General features: G+C 51.1%; 1 protein-coding gene across 1 annotated transcript; it reads right to left on the reverse strand.

Moving 5' to 3' along the window:
- Positions 1-1,673: 1,673 nt before the first annotated feature.
- Positions 1,674-22,911, reverse strand: Pick1 (protein interacting with PRKCA 1). The gene is made up of 13 exons (XM_048454795.3): positions 22,714-22,911; positions 22,443-22,540; positions 21,338-21,449; positions 12,490-12,618; positions 10,895-10,961; positions 9,753-9,842; positions 6,400-6,453; positions 6,034-6,096; positions 5,219-5,352; positions 4,872-4,964; positions 3,897-3,947; positions 2,837-2,981; positions 1,674-2,422 (listed from the first exon to the last, which is right to left on the reverse strand). Exons 2-13 carry the CDS (start codon positions 22,481-22,483, stop codon positions 2,151-2,153), a joined length of 1,251 nt encoding a protein of 416 aa, XP_048310752.1. The 5' UTR covers positions 22,484-22,540; positions 22,714-22,911; the 3' UTR covers positions 1,674-2,150.
- Between the last annotated feature and the right edge of the window lie 1,815 nt (positions 22,912-24,726).

The following is a 24,726-nucleotide window of genomic DNA, read 5'->3' on the forward strand; positions in this document are numbered from 1 at the left end:
GAATGGCACTAGGTAGAAACACTGGGGGCTGGCGGTAGAGGGGATGCTATATACTGAAGGCCATTTGGCCGCCATCTGCATGAGGCACAGGGTCAGGGGCAGAGACCGACCCTGGGTCTTCTTCCCGTGCAAATTTCACAATCAGTTCCAGAGAGCATGGGAGCCAGGTGGTCAGCAACAAAACCTCAGAGGCCCTCAAGGTGTGCATGTCCCCTCGCTGCCCTGAGCCACCCCTCCCCCAGAGGACATTCTAGTGACCCATCACTTTAGTCAGAGCACTACTCCTGATGACACGGCTTTGTGTGCCATCGGTGGCCCTGGCACCTGCTCTCTCCCTCAGGGACTTGTAGGCCATGACCTCTTTCAACTGGAGATTCCTCCTCAGTCACCCAAGTGCCACACCTGGCGCGTGCACTCTGACCCATGTGAGGGTTTTCCTGTATCACTCTTCTAGCTAGGAGACCTCAATGGAGTTTCTACCACAAATGGTCCCTTCCCACCTACTGGTCCCAGCAGGGCCTCATTTCCATCCGAGGTTTGGGGAACCCAGGCAATGCTCAGTTGCTTACGCTCACCTATGGCTTCCAGACTCCAGAAGGGACAACATTTTATCTAAGCATTTTCCTGAGAGTGCTTTCTTGGCCAAACACTGTTCTAAACCCTTTATGTTAGCTTACTGATTCTCCTAAACCCAATGAAGTAGAATTTATCCACACTTCAGACAGGGAAACATGCATCAGCCCTGGGTTGCACAGAGGCCATTACTGGGTCCGGAGCTGTAGTTTGTTTGGTTGTTGTTGTTGTTGAGACAGGGTTTCTCTGCAACAGCTCTAGCTGTCCTGGAACTCACTTCATAGACCAGGCTGGCCTTAAACTCACAGAGATCCACTTGTCTCTGCCTCTCGAGTGCTGGGATTAAAGACATGTGCCACCATGCCCGGCTTCAAGCTGTAGGCTTTGATCTGTGCCCTTGACCATCAACTGATGTCTCTTGGGAGATGCAGTGCGGCCAGACAGCTGCTGGGCCCCATGTGGGTGGATGGTGACAGGTCATCTCCCTCCACCTCCAGCGCCTTCCTGAGAATCCTACCTGGTTTCTGCAGGACTGCAGAGCTCAAAGCCACAAGCAAAGGTGCTTTTCCATCTTGGACCTCGCCACCTTGCATCTTCCTTGCCTGTTCTGTCCTCAAGACAGCCACATCCCCTGTCCTAATGGGCATTGCAGAGTAAACGAGTTGCAGGTGTGTACCATACCCAGCCAGGCAGAGTAGCCAGGCAGACTATCGCCTAAGGGCGACAGCATCTCCCTAGCGCCCCCTGCGCCCTGAACTCAGCAGGCACTCCTGGAGTAGTCTTCCCTGAGCAGTGAGTGTCTAACAAAGGTTTACTTCACAACCAGCAACAGAGGGTTGAAGGGAGAAGAGGGGAGCAGGTGACAGTCAAGGCTTTGGGACCTGTAGACTCAAGCTCAGGTCCCACTGTTCTCATGTACGGTCCTGAGCCTCTCAATCCCAGATGCTACGGGAGCAAGAAAGCTGCTCTTGCAGGTGCTGCGAGAGATGAGTGATGGACACAGAGAGAGCTGCCTAAGCCTGTGTCCCATGCTCCCTCATGACCAGAAGGCAGTTGAGATCTGGTTGCAGAGGGTCTGAGCCATTGCAAGGAGCCCGTCCTTTCTGTCTGGGTTTCTGTTTATTCAATACAGGCCCAGCATTCAGTCCTTGAGGCTAAGTCAGGAACAAATAAATATAGGCTGCCAAGGTGTGCATGTGGACTCCAGGGGCCGGCCTCGTATGCTGGCCCCAGCCTCGGATGTCCACCCAGCTCCTGTTCCCTGCAGGCTTGGCACCACCGAGGTACTCACAGGGACAGGTCCTGCGCTCGGCCTGCTCCAGCCCCTCCTCTTTTCTGTCCAAGGCCCAGCTCTCCCTCCAGTTGGGAGGTGGGAAGGAAGGATGGGGGCCAGAGTCCAGGTCCCAGGCTGCAGCCTGGGTTCACTGTGCAAGGACAGAGGAGCAGGGAGGCAGGCGCCCCAAGTCAGCAGGCTTTTATGCGCCACCACACGCCTTCGCTGTCCTACAGTGGCCCTGCCCCACTCCCCGCTGCGGTCCTCCCAATGCCCTGCCCCCCAGGTTCACTTGAGGGGGCACTCAGGAGTCACACCAGCTTCCGCCCTTGTCCATGGGCCCAGTGGCCCCACGTGCATCCTTGGACACTTCCCTAGCTGCCCCATCCTCCTCATCCTCGTCCTCATCCTCTCCATCAGTGAAGCCGCCCTGGGCAGGGCCATAGGCTAGAGTGGTGTGTGCCAGGTCCACCTCAATGGGGAAGACGTCGGCGTCCCGCAGCACTGCATAGCAATCGTTGTAGTACTTGGACATGGTGGACACGAAGCGCTGCAGCTGGAACACGATGTCCTGGACTGGGGCAGGAGGTGAGCAGACAGGTCCAGTGGCTATGGCTGCCTCCTTAGGGAAGATCTAGAGCTGGCCTGTCCTTCCTGCTGGGGCACTTACTGGGACCCCTGGTCTTAGGACGGGTGGAAAAGGGCATAGAAAAAAGGCTTCCTGGCCCTGCCTAGTTGGCCATCTAGTCCTCCAAACTCCTAGCCCAGGAAACAGAGAAGGCTGCCTGAGTGAGTAGATCACGGACCCAGGCCCTGGCCTCAACCCAGCCAGGTTCTGGGTGGACTCCTACCAGGACCTGGTCCTGGGGCCTCAGGGAGACTACCCTCTCTAGGCCTCATCTCTGATCCAGGGACAGAATGGCACCCACCTCGGGGCTAAGTGCCAGGAAAGGACTAATGGGTAGTGCACAGGCCTCTAGTGCCCCTCACCATGCTTCTGGTCCAGCAGCTCCATCTTCTCCAGCACATCCTTGCGCATCTGGGAAAACCGGGCTCGAGCCTCCTGGCGGCAGCGCAGGATCAGGCGGTACTCATAGTTGCCTGTGCTCACTCGGTATAGGGGCTCTCCTAGGGCCTGCAGCAGGCAAGCCTGTCAGCTCTCTTGGGTGGACCTTGGCCTCCCAGGGACAGATGGGGCTGGAAGGCTGCAGGGCTGGTCCAGCTCATGGCTGTACCACAGTGGCCCTTCAGATGCCAGTGACAGACAGAAGCTCAAAACAGTAACTTAAGAGGGAGAAATATCAACCATAGAAACACAAACACAGCTCACATGAAATAAATATTGGTCAAAAGATGGACCCTGACTGCAAACAAGTCACAAACTAGAAACAAAAACAAGGAAAAACCACCAGGGGCTGGAGAGTGGCTCGGTGGTTAGGAGTCCTCGCTGTTCCCAGAATCCACGACTGTCTGTCATTTCTGACCTCCACAGATGCCAGTCATGCAAATGGACACACACCTTTAATCCCAGCACTCAGGAGGCAGAAATCCAGGTAGGTGGATCTCTGTGAGTTCGAGGCCAGCCTGGTCTACACGAGCTAGTGCCAGGACAGGGTCCAAAGCTACAGAGAAACCCTGTCCTCGAACCTGCCCCCTAAAAAACCAAACAAAAAACAAAACAAAACAAAAAAAGCAAATGGACACGCACACATATAAAACACTCATGTATATAAAAACAAAATACACCAACTTTTTTTAAAAACCAAAGAGTAGCTCAGAAGTGAAATCAGTAAGCTTTTTTCTACAGGAGCCTCACAACCTTGGGGTACCTGGCCTAGAGAATACTGGGGAGTCAGTCACTTCATGACAAACTATCTGGTACTCCAAGCCAGAAGAGCTGGTAGAATGGGCTGACAGCCCCAAACTCTAGGAACTAAGACCCCAGGATGCCCAACACACTCAATACTCTGGCAGACCTAGAACCCTCTGAAGGGGCAGTGTGGGCACCCCAAGCCCTCCCAATACCAGCCTGGGCCCCTTCGGTACTCACAATGCAGCTGTATTCCTCATCGTCCATCTCCTTCACCTTTAGACAGTAGGACTGTATGGGATGGAATGGATGAGGCCAGGAAGTCAGTGGCCAACCTTCCTGGATTCCCATCCTCACAATTCCAGCTCCCCCTACCATGCCTCCCTATGCCCTCAGGTCACCTGGGAACCTGGACACATCAAAAGAACTGCAGCCATACATGTCGCCTAGCTCTGGACCACCTGAGAAAGACTGGAAGCAGATACGGACAGAGGCCCAGGAAAGGGGTAGCAGAGGGATGAGGCACTCCCCTGGGGGTACAGGACTGAAGGCTTGAGAAATCCAAAAGCAGCTCTGGGGATTGGAGGGTGAGGCTCAGCGGTACAGTACTTGCCTCACATGCATAAGGGCTCTAGCTCCAGAAGAGCAAAGATCCAAAACCAAAACCAAAACCAAAAGGTACTGTGTGGCGGTGCCAGCAGAGCAAAGGAGCTTAGGAGCTTCTTGAAGGCATGCTGTGCACAGGCCTAGTCAAGGCTCTGAGAAGTGCCCCAGCAAAAGCCCGAATACTTAACAGCTCATTCTCTTGGCTTCTTTGACAATCTGATTATCATTTAGGACTCCGAATGTCCTCTGAAGTATCCCAGACCTAGTCTGAGCCGCTGCTAAGGAGCTCAGGGGCAGAAATGACAGAGAATGAGAGCTTTCCTGCTCCCAGGTTCTAGGTAGCTCCAAGCTCCCCTGGTTTGGAAATTCAGAGTCTAGGCTGCTTCTGATGTGTCAGGCCTTCAATCCCAAACTCCTGACTCAACAGAGATCTGACCCCATTCTGCCTGCCAGGGCATGGCTACTGGCCTCAGGGCTGGCCTCCAGGGTGAATGCACTGCGGCTGGCCAGACACTGCAGACCCTCACTAGGGACTTGAACTTCACATTCAGACCGGGCAGACACTCACCAGGGACTCGAACTTCACATCCAGATACTGCAGACACTCACCAGGTACTCGAACTTCACATCCAGGTATTTTTTGATGGTGAGGCGCGTATCAGGGATGGCTTTATTGAGGTACGTGTTCAGGTCCGTCAGCATCTAAGAGGTTGGGTGACAAACGGCACAGATGTGTTAAGGGTATAAGACTATGTCAGGTCAAAGGCACATTGTGACCCAGCAGTCTTGAGGTCAACAGGAATGCAGGAAGGCACAGTTACTGATGGCTGGCTGGCCACAGAGGTGATCAAGCTAGTGTCTGCATCCAGCACCTGACTCCAGCCCAGAACCCCTCCTGTGCTAAGCTGTCCCTCCTGCTCTGGCCAGTGGGGCATGCTACACTCTGATGGACCCACCGGTTTGATGGTTTTCAGGAGCCGAATGCCAAACTTCTCAATGCTGCGGTGTGCATCAGCAAACTTCACGAATGCCTCACTTGCTGCTGGCTGCGGCTCCCGCACCCCAATCACAGAGAACACGTCCCCAAAGGCTGCATGACAAGTTTGCCTTGAAGCCCCCACTTGACCCCCTAATGGAGAAGCCAGGGGCTTGCTGGGCAGCAGGACAGGGGCATGATGAACAGAAAGCCCAGGTCTGCTTGAAGGGCTTACATTCGGAGGAGGTACATCTTCAGGAGGCCTGAACCATACTCCCCAGGAGCTGCATCCTCATTCTGAGCTTAGGCTCTTTGGGGAGCTAGCTTTTGTCCCCCCAACCGACCAGACAAAAGAAAAGGCTAAGTGAAAATCTATGGTGGTCATGCCAGGCGAGAGTAGAGTGCCAGGCTGAGAATCTGGACCCCTGGGTTCAAATGCCAGCTCTCCAACCTTGAGCCCTGGCCACACTTCCTGTCTGGGCTTCATTTCCTCGCCAGTAAATGGGGTTGTATCTTTCCTGCCCACAAGGAACTGGAGAGACCACATGAAGAGACGCTGCCGGCACTGTAAGTAGCAGCAAGGTGCGTGGCATCCTCCAAAGGCCAGCTGGACCAGATGCTCCATGGTCACTGCCACCCAGTTTGAGGCTGGAGGTCAGAGCTGGGTGTTGGCCTTGGCATAGGGATGAAAAGGGCCCCAGAGAGGAACCTAGCCACACCTCATTGTTCGGTATTACTGAGCCCTGAGGGACAGGGGTTTGCAGGGTCACATGGCATGTCTGGGGATGCCATTACCCCGGTGCGTCTGTGACAGCTCATAAAAGGCGCGTAGGAGATTCTTGGTGTGTTCCGTCATCCCTGTGGGAAGAGACCCAAGTGACAGAAGATGGAGACAGAAATCAGGGATCATGTTGGCCCCCCAGCCTCACATTCTACCTGAGGTCTTCACTGGACATTAGGTCCCCAAGGCTTTTCCCCAAGGCCTGGGGATGAAGGCTGAGTTGGCCCTCTATGCAGATCCCAACAAGGCAACTGGGATTATGTGTGACAGTCTCCTAGGGGATCTCTCTGGGCATGTAGGAATTTAGAAGGACACCCACTCCTAATCTTTAGGACAGGGTCCCCAGGGCAGAGCAGCAGCAGGCACTTGGTGGCTACTACCTTTGTACAGCTCGGCAGTGCGCTCCAGCTCCTCCAGCCGCTTTACCAGCCCGTCTGTGGAGGTCAAGAACAGGGAGGGTAACAACCCAGCCCAGCCCACGCTGGAGAGGGAAGGGTAGCCCCTGAGCCTCTGCCAAAAGCAGAAGGTCTAGGGTAGAGTCTGGGCCCCAGGCCTTACTCATCAACTCCTCAGAAAACATTGAGAGGCAAGAGTCAGGCAGGCAGAGCTGGCTCAGGATCCATGTCAGGAGCCTCCCTCCACCTACCACCGGCTGGGCCAATCCAGGGGCTGATGGCCTTTTCAATATAGGATCTTCCCTAAGTTATGAGTGTATGAGGGTGAGGCCAGACTCAAGGGTAGCTTCCCATAGGCCCAGAAAGCAAATCCTGAGCCAGCAGCCAAGGATCCCCAAACAGCAGTTAGAGAGGAGAAAGGTCTTTTGGTCATGGCCAGGGTGGCTAAGACGACTGCACAGGACTGGCTGGAGTATGGGGAAAGAGATTTGGGAGGGCTTGGAAGAAGGTCTTACATTAGAAGAATTTGCTGATCATAGCCAAAAGCCAAACAGACATAGACTAAGTACCCACTTATCTCCCAAGCTTTACCAAATTCACTTGACACCTTGCTGCCAGAGTACACAATAAAAGCCCAGAGTCCCTCTCAGACTAACTGAGCTAAGCTGAGGAAGACAGAGACCAGACCAGCTGCCTGAAGAGGTTTAGACCAACTGAGGCACCTGGAAAGGACACTCTCCAACTTGGTGAGCTGCCTGCAGGCTGTGCAGTGCGCTCCAGGGTCCCAGCTTTGTGGGCTGTCACTCATGCTGGGGTGGGCTTTGGTGATGTAGTTGTCTCTGAGTCACTTCTGCTCTTGTAGGGCTACTTCTCAGTGATTCACCAAGGCGGACCTGGGTGATAGCTGTATCTGGTCTGCTGTGGGCTCCCTATCTGGAGTAAGGAGACATGCGCATTGCAGCTCCTCAAGTAAAGTTTTGTCACCAGTTTGGCTACCACCCAGGCCCACAGCCAGGCCTTGGGTTGGCCCACCCTAGCATCTACCTGATCTAGAACCTTCTAGAGCTCATGAAAGAACTGGACCTGTGGAACAATACCCGCAGAATCTCCAAGACTTGCGGTGGCCATAGGATATCCCAGAGAAGTTCGGGTGAGGCTCCAATGATGATGGTGTGCCAGAAACCAGAGAGAGGCCTTCAGCCAGACCAGTGACTTACTGCAATGAACATTTGCCAGTAAAGCTGATGGAACAAAGGGGCATATTATATGCCACACCAAAGCCCCCAATGCCACCAGGACGAGTGGAGAGGTATGGAGAGGCGGGAAAGCAGGAGAAGCAAAGAGATCATTTTGTTGTTGTTTTGGCTTTTGTTTGTTTGCTTGCTTTGTTTTGTTTTCTTTTGTGGGGGTGCAGCAGGTATGAAAGGAAGATATGGGGGTGAGCAGAATTGGGGTATATGATGTGAAACTCCCAAAGAATCAATAAAGAATTAAAAAAAAAATAGGACTCTTAGCTTCTCTAGCACCATGTCTGCCTGCACTCTGCCATGTCCCACCATGATAATGATGGACTAAACCTCTGAAACTGTAAGCCAGCCCCAATTAAATGTTTTCCTTAAGAGAAAAAAAAAGAGGTGGACTGGGGAGATGGCTCAGTGCTTAAGAGCACTGGCTTCTCTTCCAGAGGTCCTGAGTTCAATTCCCAGCAACCACAAAGTGGCTCACAACCATCAGTAATGAGATCTGGTGCCCTCTTTTAGCCTGCAGGCATACATACAGGTAGAACAGTGTACACATAACAAACAAATCTTTAAGAAAAAGAAAAAACAATTTTGTCACACAATACCGCATTAGGTCCAGGGAGTGACTGTGGTAAAACCAAGACCCAGGTCATGCCCTTGGACTCCAGGTCCAGCAGAAGAGCTTAGCCAGTAGCTAGTGACCAGAATAGGTTGAGGTAAGGGAACAACAGCCACCTCAGCTCCATAGGTGCTGGGGCTAGAAATGGGAGGAGGCTGACTGGAGGGTGGAAAGCATTATAGACATAGATTTGGGAGTGTAGGGAGCATGGACCTCCTTGGGCTTCCCAACTCTGATCTGTCCTCACCTGTGAGGATGAAGTACATACACCTTTCATGAGAGTGGGTAATCCTGACCAGGCCTGAGAGAACCTGCAGCCACACTAAGTCACCCTGCTATGAGCCAGCACACTGAACGCCCCCTGACAGCCCCTGGCCCTTCTACAGCCTGCACCTGTGGGCAGGGACCACTCAGCCTATTCTACAGAGGAAGTTGAGTGATAGGCAACTTGCCTCGAGTCACAGAGCCATGCCTAAGCAAGCAGAGCCCGGCTACCCTGGCCTTGGTGTGTTTGCTCAGGCAGGGGCTTTGCAGCAGGAGGGGAGGGACACAGCACACATGGAGACTTCTCTTTGGACAGGAGAGCTGGCTGTGTAGGGACTGTGAGTGGGAGAATCGAGGGAGAGTGAACACCTTAGGAGTCTTCAGGAGGCTGTGGGTCACCACAGCCTCCAGGTCCTAGCTCCCTGGAGCACAAGCACATGGGCAGCAGGCAGTTGTTTTTAGCTGGGTCATGGGACATCATGACAGCTTCAATTTTAGAAATCCTATTTACAGCCAGGGAAATTGCAAGGTTCGGGGAAACAACAACCAGTTCTAATTCCATCTCAATGCATGGTGACTACAGTAACAAGGATTTATAGGCACCACGGGGCTGAAAATAGCAGCCGCCACTTTGTACCCCATTTGGAACACGCTCAGGCCCCACCCCCACTCTCCCAGCCAATAAAGCCGTGTGCCCAGCTGAGCCCACGGTTTCCATGGGTATTTTTATCCTCCCCGAGTACACGCATAGCACTGCTATTTATAAGCATAGGCTGGCGATGGCAGGAGCAGGAGCACGGGTTCTATCGGCCTCCTGGGGAGACATCCAGTGCATGTGTCTGCCTGTGTGTAAAGTGCCCGCACAGGGCTTCTCTGAGCACAGGCAAAAGAAGTGGTGACAGGGTGGCAGCGCCATCTCCTGGTCAAGGGCAGGACTGAGGTGGACAGCATAGGAGCAGGGAGCATGCTGACAGTGGAGTGGGACTCAGCCTGGCCAGGTATCCAGGCTGGAAGCGAGTACCTGTCCTCCCAAGTCTGTCCCCTCCCCACCGCCAGGCAGTGACCTAAAAGCCCACAGCTGACAGTTATAGTAGCAGCTCTTGGAGAGCAGAAGAGGACCCAGGGTACAAAGGTGGGACTTGGCTGTCCACGTTGAGGCAGGGAAGTTAGCTTGATAGACAGCTGACCATCAGGCTGGCGGGAGGAGGACTCACCATTGCACAGGATGGCACGGCTCAGACCCAGGGCATCAGCTGTGCCCGAACTCATGTTCTCCACTAGCCGGTGCTTGACTTTCTTCAACACTGGGGCAAGAGAGAAGGGGCCAATGAGTGTGCTGCTGACCAGGCCATCTAGGCCTGAGCCCCATCACAACTGCAGGCTGAGCCAGTGGATGGAGAAAACTGGCCTGGGGCTCGGTGTTTGGAGTGGTCAGGAAGCAGCGGCTCTCAGCAGTGTGTGTCCTGGGCTACCTGTCCTACTTAGCTCCATCTTGGAAGAGCCATACAGGTCAACACGGAGTACTCGGCACAAAGTGAGACCTGCAATCTGCCGGCGGTGTCACTGAGTGCACAGAGCTTGTCCATGCTAAGCAGCGGCTGACAGCCCAGACAGACGGGGCCTTGTTCCCTCTCCCTTCCAGCCAGCATGTGAGATGACTTGTGCCAAGGCAAGGCTCTGGAGGTGGGCTCTCAAGCTGATTACATCACAGTAGTAGGCACCATTAAGTGTCACTGGCTGGTCACTGCATATAACCAGCTAAGGTTGGAAGGGCTCAAGAACAAGAATGTTAGACCAGGCGTGATGGCATACATCTTTAATCCCAGTACTTGGTAGGCAGAGGCAGGAGGATCTCTGAGTTAGATGCCAGCCTGGTCTACAGAGTGAGTTCCAGGACAGCCAGTGCTACTTAGATAAACAACTGGTGAGCTCATCTGCCCTTAGCCTCCGTCCTAATGGGCTATGGGCTGTAGGTGAGCATGGGCTGATCTGGGGGCTCTGTCAAGAGACTGCCAAGTCTCTTGTGCCTTAGACTTTGTCGTGTGCGTGATCCAGAGGAAGTGGCAGCTAACTATTGCTGCCTCAAGGCTTCTACAGAAGCAAGTCCTGCCCTTCCAGTCACAGGCAACCTGCCAAATAGCCACCCATAAGGTCCAGTCTGCACCCTAGACTTTCTAAAAGTACACTAAGGGAGGGGCCACGACACACGGGCCAAGGTCTGGCAGTGGGAGGTGTAAAACACAGGGTAGTGAGAATGCAGGGCCAGGGGCCTGGGAATGGCTACTGCCAGCCACTCTGCCAGCTTGGACAGAAAAAGCCAGAGCCCATGGCACACGGCTGCTCTGGCCTGGCTTACCAATGTCCAGGGACATGCCCTGCTTAGGGTCCGCCTGCAGCTTGTTGTAATGGATGGTCACCTCCCCCTGCAAGAGCAGCACAGACACAATTAGGACAGTGGCTGCTAGCTCCAGGCCCTCCCAGAGATTATTTTCTACACATCTGCTCTAGAACACCAACAAGAAGAAGCAGGACTTCTCAGGGACTCCAATCCAGCAGGAGAGGCTGAGTAACTTGGAGAGTCACTTAGTCCCATAATCTAGTGGCTGCTCAGGGGAGGGTTTCTGACCACAGAGGCCACCACTGTCACTCTAGTCCTTGCAGTCCTAAGTCCTTTGAGACTGGGACGGAATCTAGTTGCACCAAACTTGGATTAGAAACATACACCCACAGCATTGACCAAGTGAACCAATACAGTCAGTCAAGGGGCAGAGTGTGAAGGGCTCCCTTGGGACTGACGTGGCCCTGAGTTCTGTGGTCTACCTGATCCCTGGAAGGGCAGTAGGAGGAGCTATGAAATCATCCTCTCCTTTGTGAGGACTAAATACCAGGGTGACTCAGGAACAAGACCACGGGAGATCAGGGTGGTTTTTGTTTGAGTGGAAGGGGACAGTGGGGGCTGAAGAGATGGTTCAGTTCTCAGCACCCACATGGTGGTTCACAACCATCTGTATGATGCCGGGGAATCTGACGCCCTCTTCTGACTTCTAAGGGCACAAAGCACAAATGTGATGCACACGCATACTTGCAGTCAAAATGCATATAAAATAAATTAATCCAATAAAATTGCTTTTTTTAAGGCAGGGGATAGTAGGAGCTGGTCCTGGAGCCTTGGAGGATAGTGGCAGGAAGGGGAAGGCACTGACTGGGGTTGGGCCTGAGGTGCAGGCCCCACCCTTGACTCTGGACTGCCTGTCATCTGTGGTTTTGCACTCTTCATGCAGCTCGCTCACCCGCTTTCCCAAGGTCTCCAGTGGCTCAACTGCGGGGGATCAGCAAGACAGCCATGCTTGTTTTGAGAGTGGCAAGGACACTGGATCAAGCAAGGCTCTCAGTGGAACATCTGGGGTGGGGAACTAGCAGGAGGGAAGGGTGTGGGCTACATCTGGCCTGGAGATGCCTGAGCTTAGGGTTCTTTGTAGCCTGAAGTCCCGGGGAATTTGGGAAGCAGTCCCCATAACAAAACTCTAGGGCAAACATGGTCCAGCTGTGGTCACTAGGATTCACTGAAACAGGGAGGTCACTGTTGAAGTGAGTGTTTAGCACTTCTGGAAGCTTAGAGGGGCTCAGAGTAAGTTCCAAGAATTCTTAGCATTTACTGACAGTCCAAGGGGCCCAGGAGAGCAAACTATATCCCCCATATTGCTATAAAGAAGTAGGCAGTGACCCCTAAGCCTGCTAGGTCCCTGGCAGTCTGGGTGTCTCAGCAGGGACCTGACAGCCTCTGCCTCACACTCTGGAGCAAGCTTCCAGCTGCTACCTCAGTGGTTCAGCTGATCCCTCAGTGGTCCAGCTGCTCCCGCAGGGGCCCAGCTGCTTCCACAGGGGTCCAGCTGCTCCCACAGGGGCCCAGCTGCTCCTGTAGGTGTCCAGCTGCTCCCACAGTGGTCTTACCTTCACCTCCTGGATCATCTTCGCCACCTCTACTTTGGTTTTTCCTTTGATCGACCTGCCATTGACCCCGGTGATCTCATCACCAGCTGCCACCGTGCCATCCAAGGCTGCAGGCGTGTTGTCAAATACCTGCAGATGTGTAGGAAGTGGAGGACAACGGGATGGACCTGGGACCTGGGCAGGCCCTCTCTCTACCTCAGGCAGTGCCAGGAAGACAAGAGGAGAACTCCCCATTCTTGAGAAGACAGACTGTGACTCCCAACAGGTGAGATTCTTTCTCTATATAGGAAATACGGGGGCCCTCACGGCCCTCGCACCTGCTCCTTAGTGTCACTTCCTTCCATGGCTTTTCCAGCAATGTTGCTCAGCAGCCAAAAGCACTTCTCAATTCCAACAGCTACTCTGGTCTCCAAAGAACAGGCCAGGGATGCTCTGAGCAAAGGTCCTATGCCTGTGAGTCCTTGTCCCAAGATAACCCCTTCACCAGGACTTGTGCTCACTGGCTGTGAGGTGGCCTTCTGTCAGATGAGCTGTTTAGTGGTAACAGTAAGAAGGCAGCTGTCTATAGGGCACACACAGACACAGAGGGCAGACACAGGGGCACATGCAAACAGGGTCCACACACAGACACACACACACAGATGGAGGAGCACAAACTGGACCGGAGAGTAACTACAGAGATACCACACTCTCGAGCAGTGGTTCTGTACCTCTACGCTTGTTTTTGAGATAGGGCCTTAGGTCTTACTCTGTAGCCCAGGTGGGCCTTGACCTAGCAAACTTTCTGCCTCAGCCTCATAATAACAGAGATATGAGCCACCATGTCCAGCTCCTGTGTTACCTTTAGTTTCTGAATTTTCTAAATAAAAAAGGCATGTCTAAAGGATGCATTGTAATGTTTTTATAATGTTACAGGAAAAATGAAGTAAGGAAGGTAGACATTTATAAATGGTCAGAACATATGACAAGTATCACAAGCAGCAACCGGGAAACATTGGGACATGGAACACTGCCGAGAGAAAGCAGGCATAATCAGACAGAGGGTCCTAGTGACGCTGGACTTTACCACCTCAGCCGATGGAGGCTGTGAAGCAACTCTTGGATATGTCAGTGAAGATGCTTCCTAAGAGGATAAACTGTGGGGGAGTCTGCCCTGAAAGTGGGTGGTACCACCCCACATGCCTGGCTAGCAAGAGAGGGTTAGGAGAAAGGTTGCTGGCGTAGGCACTCTCTCTACTCTAAGGCTCCTGCCATGAAACACGACGAAATCAAAATGGGTACTTCCTCTCTCTAAGCCTCCTTCCTGAAAGGTATTTTGTCATGGCAATGATTAAACCCAGCACAGAAATAGATACTAAAGAAGTGAGGACGTTGCTGTGATGAAGCATGATCATGTGAACTAAGCATGATCATGCAGTCCTTAAGCCTGGTTTTCAGAGGAAATCTAGAAAAGTTGGGAGATGCAGGCTAGAGAAACCCCAGATGTGGTAAACTTATCCCAGTGGGCAGTTCCAGTGGTAGAAGAAGAGCCAACTCCTACAATCTGTCCTGTCTTCCACTCATGTGCCATGGCAAATGTGCACATGTGCACAGACACACATACGAAACAGATAAATGTTAAAAACAGAAACAAGACTATGGGGATCTCTAGAGAGCTAACACATTTGGATACGGTTGGCATTGTAAGACAAATAGGAACCTTTCAGGGGCCAGAGTGGGTGCTGTGGTTTAAGGTGAGTGTCAAGCTGACAAGATTGTGACAGACCACTTGATTGGACTGAGAAGTGTCCCTTTGCTGTCACATGGTATCTGTGAGGATGTTTTCAGAGAGACTACCTAAAGGGCTGTGTGTGCAGGCAGCACCGTCCCATAGGCTGGAGCCTGGATGGAGGGAAAGGAGAAATGCAGTCAGCACAGTGCACACGCTCCTGTTCTCTGAATGCATCTGATGTGACTGCTCAGCCACAAGCTCCCTGCAATGAGAGACAGAATTCTGTCCCTCCCTTAGCTGCCCCTCGGGTTTCTGGACACAGGAGTGAACGCAATGGGGTTCGCATTTGTAGACGGGAAGCTGTGACGACGTAAGATAGCAGCTCCATCCACCGCAATCTGCAGACTCAGTGAGCTCCCTGACAATCCCAGGGGACACTTCTGGAGCTAGAGAAACTCTAAAAACCTAAATACTAAAATTCCTACAGAGATCAAGGAATTTCGAAAGGCCAAAATAATCTAAAAACCTAAATCCTAAGATTCCTACAGAGATCAAGGATTTTCGAAGGCCGAAATAATCTTGAGAAAGAATATGAAAGCTGGGAGACTCACATTTGAGTTCAAACTTTCCTACAAAGTTAGAGTCATCAAATAGTGTGTCACTGGCAGAGGGGACGAGAGATCTAGAAAACAGACAGTGATTGACAAGCGAACTAGGAATATTGAAAGGACAAAGGTCAGTCAGACACTGAGAGAAACAATTAATAAATGGGACTCCTGAAACTGAGAGGCTTCTGTAAAGCAAAGGACATGGTCAACAAGACAAAACGACAGCCTACAGAATAGGAAAAGATCTTCACCAACCCCACATCAGACAAAGGTCTGATCTCCAAAATATACAAAGAACTCAAGAAATTGGACACCAAAACAACACAAAATTCAATAAAAAAAAAAATGGAGTACAGACCTAAACAAAGAACTCTCAATAGAGGAATCTAAAATGGCTAAAAGACACTTAAGGAAATGTTCAACATCCTTAGCCATCAGAGAAATGCAAATCAAAACAACTCTGAGATTCCATCTTACACCTGTAAGAATGGCCAAGATCAAAAACACTGATGACAACTTATGCTGGAGAGGATGTGGGGAAAAGGGAACACTTCTGCATTGCTGGTGGGAATACAAGCTCGTACAACCCCTTTGGATATCAGTATGGTGATTTCTCAGAAAATTAGGAAACAACCTTCCTCAAGACCCAGTAATACCACTTCTGGGTATATATCCAAAGGATGCTCAGTCGTGCCACAAGGACATGTGCTCAACTATGTTCACAGCAGCATTGTTTGTCATAACCAGAACCTGAAAACAACCTAAATGCCCCTCGACCGAAGAATGGATAAGAAAAATGTGATACATTTATACAATGGAATACTACACAGCAGAAAAAAATAATGACATCTTGAAATTTGCAGGCAAATGGATGGATCTAGAAAACATCATGTTGAGTGAGGTAACCCAGACCCAGAAAGACAAATATCATATGTACTCACTCATAGGTGGCTTTTAGACATACAAAAAAGAAAAACCAGCCTAAAACGACAATCCCAGGGAACCTAGACAACAGTGAGGACCCTAAGAGAGATATACATGGATCTAATCTACATGGGAAGTAGAAAAAGACAAGATCTCCTGAGTAAATTGGGAGCATGGGAACCATGGGAATCATGGGAGAGGATAGAGGGGAGAGGAGAGGAAAGGGAGGGGAGAAAAATATATAGCTCAATAAAAACAGTAAAAAAAGAAAAAGAAAAAGAAGGTGAGTTGCTAGGCTCTTTCAGATGTTGTACCCCAAAAGGAAAATCTGAAGGAACCAAGAGATCCCAGGAGAGTCAACACGTTTTGTGTTCTAGTTGACTGGCTAGGACAGGTTTTCAGATTCCTATTCATGCCCAGAAACACAGACATGGACTTTCAGGTTTGGAAGAGAAATTTCATGGTGACTGAGGGATGGCTTATTAAAATAAACTAAGTAATTGACTACAACAAAAAAAAAAAAGAAGAAAATAACCCACATCAGTCTGGAGAAAGCACCCACGGCAAGAACACAGACACTTAACTCAGTATTGTGAGTTAAAAGGAAACTACAATACAGTGAACTCTAACATCACACTAGGCAAAGTAAATCCCCAGTTCTACTTACAAGAGTCCCTAGAATAGTCAAAGCCACAGAGACAGCGAGGAGCATGGAAGCTGTAGGGACTGAGGAGAGGGAGTCAGTGAGGTCATCCCCAGTCAGTTTTAAAAGACGAAGAGCTCTGAACTGGACAGTGGTGATGACTGCACCACAGTGCGAATATATTTTAATGCCACCTAAGAATGGTTAAGAGAGTAAATTTTGTGGTATGTGTATTTGTGACAACTGGAGAACAAGAGAGGCAGTAAGGACCTTACAGGGCAGGATCCCATCAGAGAATAACATAAGAGACCCTCATGTACTGGAGAGGCCCCATAATCCACTTTCGGAGGACCCAGCACAGCACAAATGGCTGCTGCCTGCAGCTGTCACCCTGACACCTCAGATGCAGGAAAGGCTTGACAGGTAAGTAAGTATAAGCACACATAAGTAAAGGTCCCCGTAAGAAATGGGACACAAGGCTGGTGGCAGTGGATAATGGGGTGACACTATCAAACTTCTAACTAAATCCAATGAGATGCTCAGTAGGAAAGGGGCTTGCTACCAAGCCTGGTGAGCCGAGTGCAAACCCTAGGACTTACATGGTGGAAGGAGAACCGACTCCCACAAGCCGCACTTCAGCCTCCGCACATGCGCCATGACACAGGAGCCCCCTCCACCAAATAAGTGGGTTTTAAAAATCTTTATTGATGAATGGATTTTTGATACAGGGTCTCTCTACATAACCCTGAACTCACAATCTGCCTGCTTCTGCTTCCCTACTGCTGGATTAAAGGTGTGGGTCACCAAATCCAACCTTAAAGTCTTTATTTTTTTAAAAAATAAAAATTAGGGAATGTAAACTGGGCAATGATGGTGCAGGCCTTTAATCCCAACACTAGGGAAGCAGGGGCAGATGGGTCTCTGTGAGTTCAAGGCCAGCCTGGTCTACAAAGCAAGTTCCAGAACAGTCAGGGCTACATAGAGAAACCTAGTCTTGAAAAACTAAAAATAAATAAAATTAAGGGCTGGGAAGATGACTCGGTGGTTAAGAGCACTTGTACTTGCAGAGGACTTGAGTTCAGTTTCCAGCACCTATGTTGTGGTTTACAACCATCTGTAACTCCAGTTCCAAGGGATCTGAAGCCCTTGTCTGACTTCCATGAGCACCAGGCATGGATGTGGTGCACAGACATACATACAGGCAAAGCATTCACACACATAAAATACATAAATCTAAAAAATAAACATTTTTCAAAAGTTCTAATTGAAACTTACCCAAACTTAGCATTAATTTTAGTGATGGAGATGGAGTCGGAGCTCAGTCACTCTAGGAGTGTCCCCAGCACTGAGCCAGCCAAGCCCTGTGACCTTTACTCCTGAACTTGAGCTCAAGCTAACGCTGAGGACTAAGGGAGCAACACTGAAGGAAGTCTCTAGAATGTGCACTGTCCATTTGCCCATCCTCAGAAAGCCAGAAGACAAGCTCCATCCCGATGGAGGCGGAAGCCACAAAGGGGGCCCTGGGACTGGGAATGAAGAGCAGAGGTCCCCAAGGGGTTCGATGAGGACAGATGACGGTCTGAACGAAGACGGGGAAGTAGACTGTGGAAAGCCTGGGGAAGCAAGAGGACTGCACAGGGACAAATAGCAGGAAATACCAAAGAAAGGGGAGGCTCTGCTCAGAAAGAAGCGCAGGCTGAGCATGGCCGCACATGCCTCTAAGTAGAGCACTTGCCGTAGAAGCTGGAGGATCAGTGGGTTCAAGGCCAGCTTCAGCTACATGGGAAATTAGAGGCCAGCCTAGGCTACATGAGATTCTGTCTCAAAAAAAGAAAAAAGAAAAAAGTCACCAATTCAAGACTAAAGAGGTGGTTCAGCAGTTAAGGACACTGGCCACTCTTCCAGAGGACCTGGGTTTGAATCCCAGCACCCACATGGTGGCTCACAACTGTCTGTAACTCCAGTTCCAGGGCACTCAATGCCCTCTTCTGGCCTCCACAGTCACCAGGCATGGATGTGGTACACAGACACACATGCAGGCAAAACATTCACACACATAAAAAATTAGCAAATAGGGCTGGAGAGATGGCTCAGAGGTTAAGGGAATTGCCTGCTCTCCCAAAGGTCCTGAGTTCAATTCCCGGCAACCACACGGTGGCTCACAACCATCTGTAATGAGGTCTGGTGCCCTCTTCTGACCTGAAGGCATACACGCAGACAGAATACTGTATACATAATAAATAAATAAATATTTAATTTAAAAAATCAGCAAATAAAAGACACCAGTTCATCAGAAAGTTCAACACAAGCATTATAAAGGGTGGGGCTTGTTTTGTCCCTTCTCTGTCCTCTTGGTCTCCAGAGCTGGCCAAGGATTTGGAAAATGTTTCCTGAATGTTGAGGTGGTCCTAATACTGCGTCAAGACAGTGACTGTGATGGGAAGATGGGGTAAAAGGGAGATTTGTGGCTTTAGAAGAGAGCTGAACTTGCTGGGCAGTGGTGGCGCACGCCTTTAGTCCCAGCACTCAGGAGGCAGAGGGAGGTGGATCTCTGTGAGTTCAAGGCCAGCCTGGTCTACAAGAGTGAGTTCTAGGACAGGCCCTAAAGCTACATAGAAACCCTATCTTGTAAAAAAAAAAAAAGGGGGGGGGGGGAGAAAAAAAGGAGGAGGAGGAGGAGGAGGAGGAGGAGGAGGAGGAGGAGGAGGAGGAGAAGAAGAAGAAGAAGAAGGAGAAGAAGAAGAAGAAGAAGAAGAAGAAGAAGAAGAAGAAGAAGAAGAAGAAGAAAGCTGAACTCTTATCTCCTGAACAAGGGATCAAACAAGAAAACAAGCAACAAAACCAGGAGGGCTGGAGAGGTGGTTCAGCAATTAAGAGCACAGCCTGTTCTTGCAGAAGACCCAAGTTCAGTTCCCAGCCCTCACGTCAAGCAGCTTAGCTTCAGAGGGATCTGACACCTGTTCTGCATGGACATCTACACTCAAGTGTGTGCATGAGTGCACACACGCACACAACTAAAAGCAATAATAAAACCAAGCAAAGCAGGAGGAGCTGTATCTGCAGCAGCAGCTGAAGGGGAGGGCAAGAGGAGGGTGGGAACTTCTGGTGACACGGGTCTCTGTGCACTCTTTGCACTCGACTCGCTATAAACGAACAAAGCAAATCTCATGTTATGATGCAGTTCATTCAAACAAACCTGCCCTTCAGGCCCAGAACAGATGGGCCGGGGGTGGGGGTGGCCCTGAGGTGAGCAGGCACGTGGTCAGCAGGGACCTGAGAAAGGTCTTCCTCAGTCTCCTGGAGCAGAGCAGAGGAGACAAATCACCCTCAAAGGTAGAGGTAAGAGCAGATGACCATCCCTGAGACCTACTCTGCTGGGTGTCCCACCAGGAGACAGTCTGGATCCTTCTAAAGACACAGAAATGTAACTGACTGGTCACCGCAGTAGACAGATCACCAGGGCAGCTTCCTCTGCAAAACCATGAAGTCGCTCTCCTAACACCAGCACAGCTGCTGGAGAACCAGTGCACCTGTGTCTCCGTGAGGCCGCATAAGGGCCGGCCCCTGGACTTTGCCGTTCTGCTGCATATTCACAAGAACTCAAAAACATCTGTGCTTACATATTTCACTTCATTCATGTACTTGGTTTTGTTTCTTTTGAAACAGGGTCTCATGAAGCCCAGTACACTTATTTAATTTTAAAAATTTCATGCATATGTGTGTGAATATATGTGCACCATATGCATGCATGCAGGGCTGGATGTGGCAGAAGACGGCATCAGATCCCATGGAACTTGAGTTACAGGTGGTTGTGAACTGCCTGATATCAGTGCTGAGAACCAAACCTTGGTTACATAGTTTAAACCCTCATTTACCTGGCGCAGATAAGAAACTCACTGCTATCTGGGGATAGAGAGCTGCGTCTCGGGCTGCTACTTTGTTTGTTTGCTGACACTAGGTCTTGAGTAGCCCAAATCTGCCTCAAACTCATTCACTGTGTAGCTGAGCATGACTGAGATCAGCTGATCCTCCCTGCCTCCACCTCCCGAGTGCAGGGTTACAGGTGTAGGCTGCCACGCCCAGCAAGGACATTATTATCTCGTAGCCCTTCTACTTCAGCTGGCAAGCAGGTTCACTAGAGACTGGTACTGAATGTCTGTTACATGCTAGACACTGGCCAGCACCGACTTCAGTTGGACACACATGGTATAAGGCCAAGAGTCTGCCAGATAGCCAGATCAGAACCCGCTGCACGCGAAGAACCGATGGAAACGGAAGAGGCACAAGGACAGGCCCATTAGAGCGGCGACCCGGTCTTGCAAAGAACGGAGCTCAGAAACAAGGAGGACCAAGGAGATGCCTCAGCAGGTCGAGTGCTTCCTATGCTAACCTGATGGCCTGATTTCAAGCTTGGGATCTCACAGTAGAAAACTGACTAACAGGGTTGTCCTTTGACCTCTGTATGTTTGCAATGACATAAGGGCACCCATACTCAAATACACACACATCAAACACACATAAAAATGCAAATACCAACCGTAAAATTTTAAAGAAACGAGACAGACAGACCTTTGTGTCTCTCTGTGTATGCTGTACTGTGCTGTGCTGTGCTGTCTGCTTTCATTCTTCAGGAACCGACTTTTTTTTTTTTTGACTCATGTCTGTCTGTGGCCTGGAACTCACCTATTAGTTTATCAGTGGAGCCCAGGATCCCCCTGTCTCCATCTCCCCAGCACTGTGGTGACAAGCGCATACTGCCACATCAGTGCTTGACTCAGGCACCTGAGACTGAACCTCGCTGCTCCAGCCTGCGTGGCACACACTCTCCTGACAGAGCCATCTCCCAGCCCCTGCAGCCGGGCTTTCTGAGTGGAGAAATGAACCTCCTTCTGTCACCCGCAAGAAAGGCGGAGACTTGCTCCACCCAGGACCCTGCCCCCACCTCCAAAGTGCGCCTCATACCTGGACAATATAGAGGCAGGGACAGTACTGGGCCCCTCCTCCGATGCTTATCCCAATCAGGTTCTGAGCATCCTTCTGCAGGGTGACCTTCCCAGGCACAGTGGGGATTCCTCTGGAAATAGAAGCAAGTGAAGGTGAATTCTGGAGAAAGAGTGACTGGAAGGAGCAGGCGACACAAAGTAGCCTCTGCCTCCCTCAGCCAGAAAGAACACTGTCACAAGCCATGCTCAAGAGTCATGCAGCGGGAGGGCCGGAGCCCAGATCTGCCACGGTCTGCCATGGGACTCAGGTCAGACATTTCCTCTGCTTCTGTTCCTTCACCCAGAAAACAAAATGAGGCTCCCTGATCAGAGACCTTACAAGAAAAGGGCATGGAAGGCTCTCCCCCATCCTCGCCAGAGCAGGCAACTCCAAGCAAACAAACACATAAATTCGGCCAGGCCCCATCCTTGTCCCTTTCTAAGGCACATACAGGATATCATAGCCACCTTCATTTCAGAATAAAGTTATCCAACCATCTTCCAGCCATGTCTCAATTATACTGCTCAGTTACCAGCCAGCATTCACGATCAGTGAGCTTAGGTATGTCTCATGGTGAACAGGCTCAGGTATCAGCTTGGTCACTGAAGACTGATCACTAGCAACCAAGGGGCTGCTCACCCCTTACTAAGGACTAACACACAAGGCCATGAGATCTACTCCTCACTCTGGGAGTACTTTCTAAAGGTCTGCCAAATCTAATTTCTGAAAGTCTACCTTACTGATCATCTGTGCTGGGGAGGAAGGTCGGTGATGTTCCCATAATGCCTTTGCAAGCTGGCTCTGCTGCCCCCTTTGGAACACCTTCCCAGACCACCCCAGCAGGGCCATTCCACCTGCTGTGCTACGGCTGGATCATGCACACATGGCCTGCACCATGATTATCTGTTAGCCTGTCTCATACACACATACACATACACACACACACACACACACGAACCTACTCAAATGTCCGGACCCATTTCTGCTTCCATACTCTGAGAAGTAAAAGTGTGTGGCTAGGACACCCAAGGACACAAGGGACCTGGGTCCTCAGCTCCCAGGTCTTGAGGAAGAAAATACTCACAATTTATCCTCCTCGATGTCATAGTCCAAGTCTGCAAACATGGTGCCGAGAGTTGGGGCCGACTGGCCAACTGCCCAGCTCGGGAAGGGAATGGGAAACTGGGTTGGAGAGAGAAAAGAACACAGGGCTTCGGGGAACTGAAGTGCCCAGAGGCCAGCCCCAAGCTCCCACCCCTCCCTCATCCGGGACAGCAGACCTCTGGTCCTCCCCTCTGGCCCTCTGGACTGGGGTAGGGAGCCTAAGGCTGGAAGGGGGGGCAGGTGATTCTTACTTGGTACAGAGAAGGACCCCAGGCCAGGGCGAAGGGCTCGGATTCCAGAGTCCGCCCCACGGTCTCCTGACCCTTGGGAGCCGCTTCGGTCGCTCACCGAGAGAGTCGGTCCCACAGCCGGGCCTGGGCCAGGACGGCACCTGCACCCACCTGCCGTTCCACCTGGCGGCGACCGCGACTGTCGCGTCACTTCCGGTACAACGCGGAAGTCCCGCCTCTCGCTTTGGGTATTTGCCCCAATCCCTTCAGGCAACCTCTCTCTCTCCGCTCCCAGCCTCTCTGAACCAGGAAAAAGAACAAGTGTTGGTGGAATCTCGCTGTTAATGTGAAAAAACGGAAAAGGAAGGAAAGGTCTAAACTTGCTGGCGGACCCCGCCCTAGGCCGCGCCACCATCTTGGGGAGGGAAGGGCTCTTCCCGGCTTCCTTAGCGGCACTCTGGGGACCACTTAGGCCCGACAGTTGCCAGGGCAACGGAAGCATCCTGGGGACGGCGAAGTTCAGTGAACTGCAAACCTCGCTTTCACGTTTTCAGTACCACTTCCTAAGGAAAGCCTGTGATTCCAGCGTCAGGATTGGAAGGTTCCGCAAGATCTCAGTCTCAGAAAGAAATTGAGTACCTGAGAGAGGTCGTAACTTTGTTCGGAGATGCTTCACAGTTGGTGTAAGAACCAGACCTTGGTCCTGAAACCCCTACCTCCAGTTTGGGGTCCTTTGAACATTTGAGCTAAACTCGAAGCCACAAGAGGTAAATTCAGTGGGCTTTTAAAGGGCAGATTTGGTTCGTCTTTCCCGTATGTACCTCGGTTTCCCCACAAACATACTATTAGCGTTCAGTAGTTTCTGAGGTGTTTTGACAAAAGATCCCTCATACCGAACCTCCTTTCTTAATCCTGACGGCCCTGGAGTCCTAATAAAGGTACAGCCCCCATGTCCCTGAGGCTCAACAAACAGCATCAAAGCTTCCCAGCATGGGAGGCCAATCCCATCTGCCTACCGACGCCTGCTGCCAGTTGTCATGCCAAATAAGTTCGCTGGAGGAGAAAGGCCCTGCTAGGACCACAGTGCTGGCACCCACCTCATACAAGCAGAGTGGGAGTAGTGTCCTTATCCAGCTGTTAGGGGGTGCATCGCGGAGGCATGGAGTCCTTGTGCTCACAGGCAAGCACTAGGGGAGCCAGGAATATTAAACACGCAGGGCTGCTTCTTCAAAGGGAGAGATGTACAACCCATTTTCTGCCCAGAAGGCTGGGAACGGAGGCAGTTAATTGCTTGGTGACCTTTGCACTATGTGCATGGCTGAGATCACACTGGACACCTCCCCGGGCCCTTATCTTGGGCTTGTTTTCTCAGCTGATCTATAGAAGGCATCTCTACGGAAGATATCACTTGTACTTTATAGAGTTCCGGTGGAGTCATGCCTCAAGCTTTGATGTGCACATGGCTGAGTTAATTATCACCCAGAAACTGTACTGAATTGTGCTCTGCTTACATATGCCAAAAATAAACTCAGGGGCAGACCCAAGAGTTTGCACCAACACCAGCCACTGAGTTGTTCAAGATGTTGAACCAAACGGCCATCTTGCCTCTCTTGGATTGATACTGCTCTGTTGGCCTTGGTGTTCACAGAAACCCTTGCTAGGGTATGGGATAACTATCCACCTGTCCTATGGAGGCCTTCCCATTGCTTACAGGGGGTGAGAGCTGAGTCTCAGCAGGTGTGTTGAATGCCACCACGGCATCCACCTTCCCGTGTCCACACTCTGCAGCTTGGATCACTGTCAGAAGCCTGGCTCATCTTCACCCCCCCATGAAAGCAAAACAAGTCCTGGCAGCTACCCTGTACAAATGGGGAATGGGCTTGGAGAGGTACCTTCCCCTTATCACATGTGGTCGGTCTCAGGAGTGGTTTCACCGTTTCACCAAGCTCTATCTTCAAGGCTGGTGGTTTGTTTTTGAGATAAGGTCTCATGAAGCCCAAGTTCACTACCTGAGAATGCCCTGCACGTTCCAAC

The sequence above is a fragment of the Myodes glareolus genome, chromosome 19 (genome assembly GCF_982192425.1).
Source record: "Myodes glareolus chromosome 19, mMyoGla1.1, whole genome shotgun sequence".
Lineage (NCBI taxonomy): Eukaryota > Metazoa > Chordata > Mammalia > Rodentia > Cricetidae > Myodes > Myodes glareolus.